Below are 12142 nucleotides of genomic sequence, written 5' to 3' on the forward strand. Positions count from 1 at the left end.
GAGTTCCTATATGCTCGTAATGGTAAACGTTCTGTCTATCGGCAACCGTTTTTGAGTTATAATGGAAAATGTTTTGACCGAAAGGGTGACCTTCACCTTAACCCTATTACCCCCAAAATTTAATCAGGTAATCTACGGACCTACCCTGAAAATTTGAAGTCAGTCAGTGCAACCGTCTAGACGCTAGGTGGTCAACAGACAGACATGCGCACAAACAAATGAAAAAACAAATGAAAAGTTGTGCGGAGCACGATACTTGCTAAAATCACAAAGAAACGGAAGTTATGGCCTGTTAGGCGTTTTTACAAGATTTGAGCTTGACCTTTGACCTTGACCCATCAAAAACTAATGTCTTTATGTGACCCTAGTAAGTTGTCCTGTGCATTTTGGTGAAGATTGGTCAAGAAACGACGACGCGAGAGCACCAACAAACAAACGGACAGATCAGCATACTTTCAAAAATCTTCAGTTTTTGAAAGTAACAAAGTCAAAGGTCATGGTGCCAAATGAAATCCCATATATGACTTCCTATATGTTGATAATGATAAACATCTGTCTATCTCTAACCATTTTTGAGTTATAATGGAAAATATGCAAGTTTCAGCAATGACCTTGACCCCCAACTGCTAAGAAAACTATGAGAAATACCCCATCATGGGCGGCACGGTGGTGTAGTGGTTAGCGCTGTCGCCTCATAGCAAGAAGGTCCGGGTTCGAGCCCCGTGGCCGGCGAGGGCCTTTCTGTGCGGAGTTTGCATGTTCTCCCCGTGTCCGCGTGGGTTTCCTCCGGGTGCTCCGGTTTCCCCCACAGTCCAAAGACATGCACAGGGGTGATAGCGTTCCGGCGCCGCGCCAGATTTCCGGCGTACCGTGGCTGGGGGAAAAAAAAAAATCTAGTTCGCCCATTGTCCTGTGTCATTCTGAGATGCGCAGATAGACAGTAAAGGGAATTCCGAATTCCCTTTACTGTCTATCTGCGCATCTCAGAATGACACAGGACAATGGGCGAACTAGATTTTTTTTTTTTTTTTTTTTCCCCCAGCCACGGTACGCCGGAAATCCGGCGCGGCGCCGGAACGCTATCACCCCTGCATGCAGGTTAGGTTAACTGGTGACTCTAAATTGACCGTAGGTGTGAATGTGAGTGTGAATGGTTGTCTGTGTCTATGTGTCAGCCCTGTGATGACCTGGTGACTTGTCCAGGGTGTACCCCGCCTTTCGCCCGTAGTCAGCTGGGATAGGCTCCAGCTTGCCTGCGACCCTGTAGAACAGGATTAAGTGGCTACAGATAATGAGATGCCCCATCATGTAGCATATTAATGAAAGCAGAATTGAAAGATGAACATTTTGGAATTGGTTTGAAGTAAATCTGATGAATATGAAGGAAGATATTGTGAGGGGGAGACAAAAAACAATTTTGACCTTTTTGCTGTCCTTGACCAGATGACCCTCAAAATGTTGAAGGTTCTATTTGAGACCAATGCCCATCTATCCTGAAAGTTTCATGAAGATTGGTCCAGCCGTTTTCCTGTAATGTTGCGAACAAACAAAAACCAAAGAAACAAACCCCACCAAAAACAATACCTCGCCCCTGGTGGACCCCGTCCTGGGCACGGTAATTAAGCCAATAAACCCCAAGGAAGAACAGCAATAACACACAAGTCATGTAATGTAAATACCGTGCAGGAAGCATATCTCTCCTCTCACCCCACCCCTTCCGTCTCTCAGCAGTGTTGTCCAGAGGTGAGCAAGTTTGTGCAGTGCGTCTGAACTTTCTGTCCGTTCCAAACAAGAGCTCTTTAGTTTCCAAGCCTGTTCATATTCCTCTAGTCGGTCATTAAAGATACGGTATGTTGGGTTCTCTCCAGGTGGAGAATGTGAAACGGGACATCATGACTGTGTCAACTCAGCAAAGATGTCTTGTAAAGATGTCAGTATTGAAGAAGGATGAGCAAAGTTCATCCAGAACTTGACAGTGAATTCCTAAAGAACTATAGAAATAATTACTCACCTGCCACTTTATTAGGAACACCCATCCAGCTGCTGTTTTATGCAGTTATCTAATCCGTAATCAGCCGATCCCTGGACAGCAGCACAATGCATAAAATCATGCCGATCAAAATCAAGAGCTTCAGTTAAATCTCATTCTCATCTCATCTCTAGCCGCTTTATCCTGTTCTACAGGGTCGCAGGCAAGCTGGAGTCTATCCCAGCTGACTACGGGCAAAAGGCGGGGTACACCCTGGACAAGTCGCCAGGTCATCACAGGGCTGACACATAGACACACACAACCATTCACACTCACACCTACGGTCAATTCAGAGTCACCAGTTAACCTAACCTGCATGTCTTTGGACTGTGGGGGAAACCGGAGGAAACGGACACGGGGAGAACATGCAAACTCCGCACAGAAAGGCCCTCGCCAGCCACAGGGCTCGAACCCGGACCTTCTTGCTGTGAGGCGACAGCGCTAACCACTACACCACCGTGCCGCCCGCTTCAGTTAATGTTCACTTCAAACATCAGAATGAGGAAAACTGTGGGTCTTTCACTGTGGCATGGGTGTTGGTTTGAGCCAGATGGACTGGTTTGAGTATTTCAGAAACTGCTGATCTCCTGAGGTTTTCATACACAACATTCTCTAGAGTTTACACAGAATGGGGCGAAAAACAAAAAAACATCAAGTGAGCGACAGTTCTCTGGGCGGAAACAAATGCCTTGTTGATAAGGGAGGTCCGAGGAAAATGGGCAGATTGATTTGAGCTGCCAGGAAGGATATAGTAACTCGTATAATCACTCTTTACAACCGTGGTGATTAGAAAAGCATCTCTGCATGCAAGTGCAGAAGACCACATTGGGTTCCACTCCTGCAGCCAAGAACAGGAATCTTAGAATCAAGAACAAGTTCCTATTAAAGTGGCCAGCGAATGTATATTCCCTCATAATTTCCATGGTGTTTAGCAGTAGGTCTGCAGGCTGAGTTATAGCTCTTGTGCTCTTTAGATTATGGATATGCACTGCGATACAAAGTATTATTTATTATTTTTTGTGTGTGTCATGTTTATGGCTGTGTGCGGCACGCAGCAGAAATACAAATAGAAAAATACGATCCATAAATGTGTCAGACACTCATGCTGCATGTCGTGCCAGATGCCTGGGCTTAATTCATGCTTCTGCATCTAATGGAGATATTGAATTACTGCAGGATGGTACACTGGAACTGGAATCCATCAACACTATTGCATTATCAGTATGAAAAGAAAAAACTGGAATCCAAGCATCCATTTCAGAACACGCACAAAGAGATGGATTTAAATGTCTATGATTTCTGTCATTTTTCCATCATTGTTTTCTTTTTGCCTCTTCCAGGTGATGGTCACGTCATACGAGGCAGCGATCTCCATCGTTATTGAGTTTGATATGGACAACCGCATCTTCGGTTTACCACGAGAGTTCGTGGTGGCATCTGCAGGTAAGGTGCACTCGGGATAGCAAGGAACTCTAATTTGAATGGCTTGACATGATGAAGGAAGATTGATAAAGGCTTATAAAAACGTGTTGGAAGGAAGGAAGTTGACGTGATGATAAATCGCGCTACAAATTTCTGACTATTGGAATTGAGGAAATTAACATTACACAGCCTTCATTTTTATGTTTCTTAGCTGTAATTGCGCTGTTTAGATAGCAAAGGGTGTATAAACGTACAGTAGTGGGAATGACTTCACCTCAGGTGGAAGTAACGCAGCTCTTAATGCCATGAAAACACAAGATTTAAAATGGGGAAAGTGCTATTGTGTAATTAATTATACAAATAGATTTAATAAGAAATCGGAGCTCTTTTTACAGACTACTGAAAGCCAAAGGAAAGAACGGCAACTGAAGTTAGAATGTTCTTAAAAGTTGATTAAGAAAAGGCATACGTTAACAGTTCATTTTTAAGAAAAGGAATATTTTCGTTAATAGGCTATTGTATTTTACTGCAACCTTAACAACTGTGGGTAAATATTGTTGGTATTTTAAGAAAGTAAAGCAAACTTTTTTGGGGGGTGGGGGTGGGGGGAGATTTCCCCCCACACACTTAAATTTTTCTTTTTATCCCCTGGCATATAATGTGTGGGTGGGGGGAGGGGGGGATATAGCTACCACTCTGTCCGTCTGTAAACATTTTAGTTTCTGGAGCATAACTCGAACTATTAGGAATTTTTTATTTTTTTTTCACCAAACCTGACAGTTAAATGACCTAGAGGAGTTGTGCCTTTTGACATTTTGGGATTTCTGTGATTTTTTTTTTTTTTTTTTGGTATTTCCATGGCAACCAATTCAACTTAGGAAAATTTGGAGTGGGGTTTCATGTGTGGGTGGGTGGGGGGGGGGGAGAGATATATTGTCTCCTGATGACACTCACGTTTTTAAATATCGTGGGAAACTCAAATCATGATATGAATCAAGTTGTGAATTGGGTGAATCATTACATGCCTAGGTCTTTTGCTGGAGGTTTTTTTTGGGGGGGGGGGGTTTGCACCAGCTGTTGCTTCATATCCTGGAATGATTGTGTGTGTGGGTTTTTTGTTTTTTTTTTTCCTTCTTCAGCTGCAGCTATGACTGCTCTGGCCATCACTGCCTGCATAATCTGGTGTGTGTGCTCGGCCAAGTCCAACAGACAGAAGGACGGCTTCCACCGCCTGCGCCAGCACCGGGACGAATACGAAGACGAGATCCGGCTCACGTCCATGGGTTCCAAGAAGTCCCTGCTGAGCCACGAGTTCCAGGATGAGAGCGACAGCGATGAAGACACTCTGTACGCCAACAAACTCTGATATTTAACACACTACAATTCTCACGTCCTACATTGCCACCCAAATGGAGTCTCTGAGAGAGAGAGACAGAACACCCCGGTTTAACTGATCTCTGTCCAAACCAGCAGGGGGTGCTCATCTCACGGGCCCATCTGCCCAGACTGCCATAAAATCCATCCCAGGATGCACTTTACTAGCCTAGCGAGATCGGTTGGCTGTTTCATGTTAATGTATGCAACCTTACAATCTGCTCTCAACAACCATGCTATTTATTTGAGGCTAAATTATATTTGTTTGTAGTGTGGAAATATTCCGCACGTCTCTTGCAGTAAGTACGTCACTAACTCGGTTGCCCACGTGAACAGAAACTCAGCAGGATTACTAAACACAGTGCCTTGTTTGATTAGCCTGAGCCATTGCTGCCTGTTGATTTATTGCTGGGGTGTGAACGTCCATGTAAAACGTGTATCTGTTAAATTCTCTTGGAAGCACTCTGCATTCGGGTCATAATCAGCAGTCTAATTATGATTTATTTTTTTTTTATTCACACCGTCCTACACGGTACATGTCGGAGGGTGTATATGAATCATTTTTGAGCAGAAGAGCTGCTTATGATTTCTAACACGGAGATCAGTTATGAGTAAATATGAGCCTCAATCAGAACTCTAATGCTGAGATTATTTTGACAAAATGTTTTTTAAAAAACACTTCAGTGGCTATACTTTTATAGTGCTTTTCTACTGGACAGTGCAGTACGGTAACTGTTGCTACATGTAACGCTACAGTTTGTCATGGTTTTCATTTCCAAGTTAGTGCTAATGTAACTACCCTTCTTTTCAGAGTAGCAGGCGAATCGAGCGACATGAGGAGTGAAGTTTAAAGTTATACAGAATCATCACTCGAGTCAGAAACCCTGCTAAGGTTCAGGTAGTAGTTTACTGTTGGATTTATTTGATTCATACGCCCATGGTCTTGATGTCTTGGTGCACTAAATACAATGCTATACGTGTAAGGAATAAAATATGAAAGGACTCGCTTCCTGAAGTTTTATTCCTCTTATACCAGCCACCAGTTTGCCAAGAATTATTTTTTTAATTTTTATTTATTTATTTTACACAAGTCTTTATTAATGAACGCCACGTTGTCATTGTGCATTTTAACTCTTTATTGTTCCATTTAATGTTGTGGAACATCCGCAATACAAAAATGTTCCTGTTATTTTGTTATAGCAGCTATAAATGGTCATTCCTTCACCAGCTCCCCCCCTCAAAGTTAGGACAGAACAAAACAACAACAAAAATCTCATGTACTAGCAAAACTGGAAAGTGCAAACTCCTCCATCCTGAAGACTCTCCTTGGTGGAGACGGTTAAAATCTTCCGGAAACCTTCACCGTATCAATGATTTATACACTTATCTTTGTTAAACAACTATTGTTTAATTATGATGAAGCCTTTATTATGTCTATTGCTTGCCATGCAAGTCTCTGTGACTGAACGGTTACTATAGAAACAACAAAACATTTGTCTGTGATCTGAAATACAGCTGGCGCTGCTGTTAGAACTGCTGGATAGAAAAGTAACTTTATGACCAGTCAGATTCGTGAATTCAGCAGCACTCGATAATATAAGCTCAACTGACGTTCGTTTTATGTAAGTCATTGGATTGAGTTTGCACTCGCCATTCTTTGTTTTTACTAAGATTAAAGTTGGCTTCCTTAATTCACACAAGCCAACAAACTGCTTTGTCTTGTGCCCAATACAAGCCCAGTGAACTAACCAAACCCAATTTAATGTAAAATAAGTGGTGTATATGGCTTTTTTTTTTCTTCTCTCTCCCCATGGCAAAAAGAATCTGTTTATAAATTTTGTGTAGTGTAATCGAAACAACTCACGCCCATCACTGCACTTTAGGTTTTTTTTTTTTAGGATTCTTTTTTACTGTAAGGGGCTCTACTTGAACCTTCTCTGTACTTGACCTAGAAGAGTAAAACACTCGCTTTCTTTCGTCCCCATCCCACAGCCTCCAGAGAGGTCCTGCTACCTTCCCGTGTACTGTTATTTGAATTACTAACCACACTGTCCAGTGGAAAAACACTTTGTTAAGCCAAGTTTTCCGAATCCGTTCTCAGTTTTGTTGAATGTAGTTTCATATTGTAGCGTAATATTCAATCAGTGGTGTGAACATTTGACTTGCCAATTTTTTTTTTTTTCCTTTCTCCCAAGTGGAGTGTGTTGGCTATGTATCCAATGATACAATCATTAATATATTAAACCTCATTTGAAAGTTTTTCACGCCACAGCTAAATAGTGTATTGTTTAAGGTTTTAGTTCTCAGATAACCCAGATGTTTTGGCAAACGTTTTCATAGTTAACATTTCCAACAGTGATTTAAATAAGCTTGCAGTAAAACACCATAACATCTTTTGTTTGTTCTGGTTTGTCCTAATTTCAGATAAAAAATTTTTCTCAGTCTTTTTTTTTTTTTACTGGTTCTTGTGTGTAGACTGACTATTTGAAATCCCCTCAAATTAGGTATTTAAATTTACACCATGACTAACAATCTTTTGGATTTCATGAAACCAAATGGTCACTTAGTTTATCCACCTGAAAGTGTCTTTGCTATATCACTTACTGCCAGTTAGCATCCAGTGATTATGAAATGGCATTAAAAGTCTACAGTTCTCCTGACTTATGCAGATTTGAATAAATACAAAGCACAGGCACAAGACTGGATAGGAGCCATGTACGTCAGTGTTTAAGTAATCAAGTTAACCCCCTTCCCCTTGAATTGCCTCTGTTCTTGTAGCTTGTAGTGTTTTGTTAGGAAATATCTAAGAGAAAAGCATGTAGTTTACTTTTAGTTAAAATGGACTTTTTATTTTATTTTTGTCATTTGGTGTATCCATTGCTTGCATCAATCTTCTGCACTGGTCACAAAAATGTATTGAATTAAATGCCATTCTCAATGTGGTATTAACTATATACTGTATATGAAACCAGCTGAGCTGACTGTGTGCTGATGAATAGACACACGCTCTCATGTATAATTTTCTCAACGTTAATTTTCTGTTGCTTTAACACTTTAAATTGTGCTTCACGTTTTCATTCATTTTTCATGAATTGTTGAGGCTACTTTGATTGCTGATACTTGAGTGTAATTGAACAAGTATGTATAGCTTTTGGATGTAATGGTCATGCAGTTTGGGTTTTTTTTCTCCCCCCTCTTTTGATACAAAGGTGATTGTAGATAATTACAGATGTGATGTGTGCGTGTGTAAATGATGTGCAGTTTAAATGAGCAATGGCACACATGATGCTGCAAAGTTAAAGTTGTCTTTATATCTGGTGCAAATGAAATAAAATGGAATAAGACTGGAATAAATGTGTGACTAAAATACATTATATAGTGTGTGTGTGTACAACCCCGATTCCAAAAAAGTTGGGACAAAGTACAAATTGTAAATAAAAACAGAATGCAATAATTTACAAATCTCAAAAACTGATATTGTATTCACAATAGAACAGACAACATATCAAATCTTGAAAGTGAGACATTTTGAAATTTCATGCCAAATATTGGCTCATTTGAAATTTCATGACCGCAACACATCTCAAAGTTGGGACAGGGGCAATAAGAGGCTGGAAAAGTTAAAGGTACAAAAAAGGAACAGCTGGAGGACCAAATTGCAACTCATTAGGTCAATTGGCAATAGATCATTAACATGACTGGGTATAAAAAGAGCATCTTGGAGTGGCAGCGGCTCTCAGAAGTAAAGATGGGAAGAGGATCACCAATCCCCCTAATTCTGCGCCGACAAATAGTGGAGCAATATCAGAAAGGAGTTCGACAGTGTAAAATTGCAAAGAGTTTGAACATATCATCATCTACAGTGCATAATATCAAAAGATTCAGAGAATCTGGAAGAATGTGTGTGTGCATAAGGGTCAAGGCCGGAAAACCATACTGGGTGCCCGTGATCTTCGGGCCCTTAGACGGCACTGCATCACATACAGGCATGCTTCTGTATTGGAAATCACAAAATGGGCTCAGGAATATTTCCAGAGAACATTATCTGTGAACACAATTCACCGTGCCATCCGCCGTTGCCAGCTAAAACTCTATAGTTCAAAGAAGAAGCCGTATCTAAACATGATCCAGAAGCGCAGACGTCTTCTCTGGGCCAAGGCTCATTTAAAATGGACTGTGGCAAAGTGGAAAACTGTTCTGTGGTCAGACGAATCAAAATTTGAAGTTCTTTATGGAAATCAGGGACGCCGTGTCATTCGGACTAAAGAGGAGAAGGACGACCCAAGTTGTTATCAGCGCTCAGTTCAGAAGCCTGCATCTCTGATGGTATGGGGTTGCATTAGTGCGTGTGGCATGGGCAGCTTACACATCTGGAAAGACACCATCAATGCTGAAAGGTATATCCAGGTTCTAGAGCAACATATGCTCCCATCCAGACGATGTCTCTTTCAGGGAAGACCTTGCATTTTCCAACATGACAATGCCAAACCACATACTGCATCAATTACAGCATCATGGCTGCGTAGAAGAAGGGTCCGGGTACTGAACTGGCCAGCCTGCAGTCCAGATCTTTCACCCATAGAAAACATTTGGCGCATCATAAAATGGAAGATATGACAAAAAAGACCTAAGACAGTTGAGCAACTAGAATCCTACATTAGACAAGAATGGGTTAACATTCCTATCCCTAAACTTGAGCAACTTGTCTCCTCAGTCCCCAGACGTTTACAGACTGCTGTAAAGAGAAAAGGGGATGTCTCACAGTGGGAAACATGGCCTTGTCCCAACTTTTTTGAGATGTGTTGTTGTCATGAAATTTAAAATCACCTAATTTTTCTCTTTAAATGATACATTTTCTCAGTTTAAACATTTGATATGTCATATATGTTCTATTCTGAATAAAATATGGAATTTTGAAACTTCCACATCATTGCATTCCATTTTTATTTACAATTTGTACTTTGTCCCAACTTTTTTGGAATCGGGGTTGTACACACGCTGATCAGCCATAACATTGACCACTGACTGGTGAAGTGAAGAACACTGATTCTCATTACAGTGGCACCTGTTGAGGGGTGGGATATATTAGGCAGCAAGAGAACAGTCAATTCTTGAAGTTGATGTGTTGGAAGCAGGAAAAATGGGTAGGCGTAAGGATCTGAATGACTTTGACAAGAGCCAAATTGTGATGGCTAGATGACTGGGTCTGAGCATCTCCAAAATTGCACATCTTGTGCAGTGTTCCTGGTATGCAGTGGTTAGTATCTACCAAAAGTGGTCCAAGGAAGGACAACCAGTGACGGGGTCATGGGTGGCCAAGGCTCACTGATTCGCATGGGGTACAAAGGCAAGCCCGTATGGTCCAATCCCACAGAAGAGCTACTGTAGCACAAACTGCTGAAAAAGTTAATGCTGACACCTTTTTGTTTTAGCCAGCATCCATCCCTTAATATATTAATGTATATAATATATCCCACCACTTGAGATGTTATTCACGTCACTGGTCATAATGTTATGGTTGATTTGGTGTGCATGCGTGTGCATATATAATATAAGTTATTCCATGAAATAGAGTTCTACATGAGCCGATAGCCTATGAGGTGCGTAGCACCGAGTTGGCTATAAGCCGTGTACAATGAGAGAGTGGAATAACTGTTTTATTCTGTCCACATTCACTGGATTTTCAGAAACGGAGCATTTTTATTTTTTGCAAATTTGATAACTTTGTACAAAACATTTGACAAAATCCTTTCCGCTTAGAATGTAACCAAACCAGCGAAATGACTAGCAATTAGTCAAAAATGCTAGAATAATTCTTGAAAAATAAAAAGATATGTTCTTACCATCAAATACTTTCATTCCTTACTTTGTTGCTTTTTTTTGTTTTCAAGTAGAGTTTTTATTTCATCCTTGGTTGGTTCAGAAACACGCTCCGCCATTTTGTTTTTCTCTACTCAGGGTATATGAGCTGAGAGCCTAGTAGTAGAGTAGCCAATCAGAGTGTGTGATTGTTCATATCCAGTGAATGTGGATATAATAAATGTATAACTGGAGGATGGAGATTGCCAAATATTTAATTATATTGTATGCTTTCCCTGTGGGGGCAGCACAATGGTGTAGTGGTTAGCGCTGTCACCTCACAGCAAGAAGGTCCTGGGTTTGAGCCCAGTAGCCGATGACGGCCTTTCTGAGTGGAGTTTGCATGTTCTCCCCATGTCTGTGTGGGTTTCCCCTCCAGTCCAAAGACATACAGGTTAAAGGCTAATTGGTGGCTCTAAATTGAATGTGAGTGTGAATGGTTGTCTGTGTCAGCCCTGTGATGACCTGGCGACCTGTCCAGGGTGTACTCCGCCTCTCACCCATAGTCAGCTGGGATAGGATCCAGCTTGCCTGCAACCCTGTAGAACAGGATAAGCGGCTACAGATAATGGATGGATGGCTTTCCCTGTGTCTGTGGGTTTCCTCCAGGATCTCTGGTTTTCTCTCACCTCCCAAAAATAAGCCAGTAGGTGAACTGGCAATGTTAAATTGCCCATCGATGACAGAGAGAGAGTGTGCGTGTGTGTGTGCGCGCTTTTTGCCCTGCTATAGGCTGGCATAAAATCCAGCGTGTTCCTGCCTTGCACCCGGTGTTCCTCAGGCAGGCTTCAGAACATTAAAAAATGGACCAGGATAAAGCTGAAGATAAATTAATTTAAATATCAATTTACTCAGGGTGGCACGGTGGTGTAGTGGTTAGCGCTGTCGCCTCACAGCAAGAAGGTACGGGTTCGAGCCCCGTGGCTGGCGAGGGCCTTTCTGTGCGGAGTTTGCATGTTCTCCCTGTGTCCGCGTGGGTTTCCTCCGGGTGCTCCGGTTTCCCCCACAGTCCAAAGACATGCAGGTTAGGTTAACTGGTGACTCTAAATTGACCGTAGGTGTGAATGTGAGTGTGAATGGTTGTCTGTGTCTATGTGTCAGCCCTGTGATGACCTGGCGACTTGTCCAGGGTGTACCCCGCCTTTCGCCCGTAGTCAGCTGGGATAGGCTCCAGCTTGCCTGCGACTCTGTAGAACAGGATAAAGCGGCTAGAGATAATGAGATGAGATGAGAGATTTATTTCAAATATATTCTGACTGATAACAGATCTATAATCAGAATAAATAATGAGGAGCCTGGAATGTTGAGTGTTGTGTTGTCCTGTACCAGGCGGGGGCGCTCTAGCGGTGTTTCTAGTCCGAACTGAATTCACACTCAAACTATCCATACTACCGCACTTCATAGTATGCCAGAATAGATGCTGAGAACTAATCAGACCCGCACTGTGTAGTACGGTAG

General features: G+C 41.8%; 1 protein-coding gene across 1 annotated transcript in view; it reads left to right on the top strand.

The window, feature by feature from the left end:
• Positions 1-8194, top strand: part of cpda (carboxypeptidase D, a) — a 64354-nt gene extending 56160 nt beyond the window's left edge. The window contains exons 20-21 of the mRNA XM_060943965.1: positions 3370-3472; positions 4591-8194. Of these exons, the coding sequence (XP_060799948.1) occupies positions 3370-3472; positions 4591-4817 (330 nt within the window). The 3' untranslated portion in view covers positions 4818-8194. The remainder of the gene's footprint in view (positions 1-3369; positions 3473-4590) is intronic.
• The last annotated feature ends 3948 nt before the right edge of the window (positions 8195-12142 follow it).

Source organism: Neoarius graeffei, chromosome 17, assembly GCF_027579695.1.
Source record: "Neoarius graeffei isolate fNeoGra1 chromosome 17, fNeoGra1.pri, whole genome shotgun sequence".
In the NCBI taxonomy this organism is placed as follows: domain Eukaryota; kingdom Metazoa; phylum Chordata; class Actinopteri; order Siluriformes; family Ariidae; genus Neoarius; species Neoarius graeffei.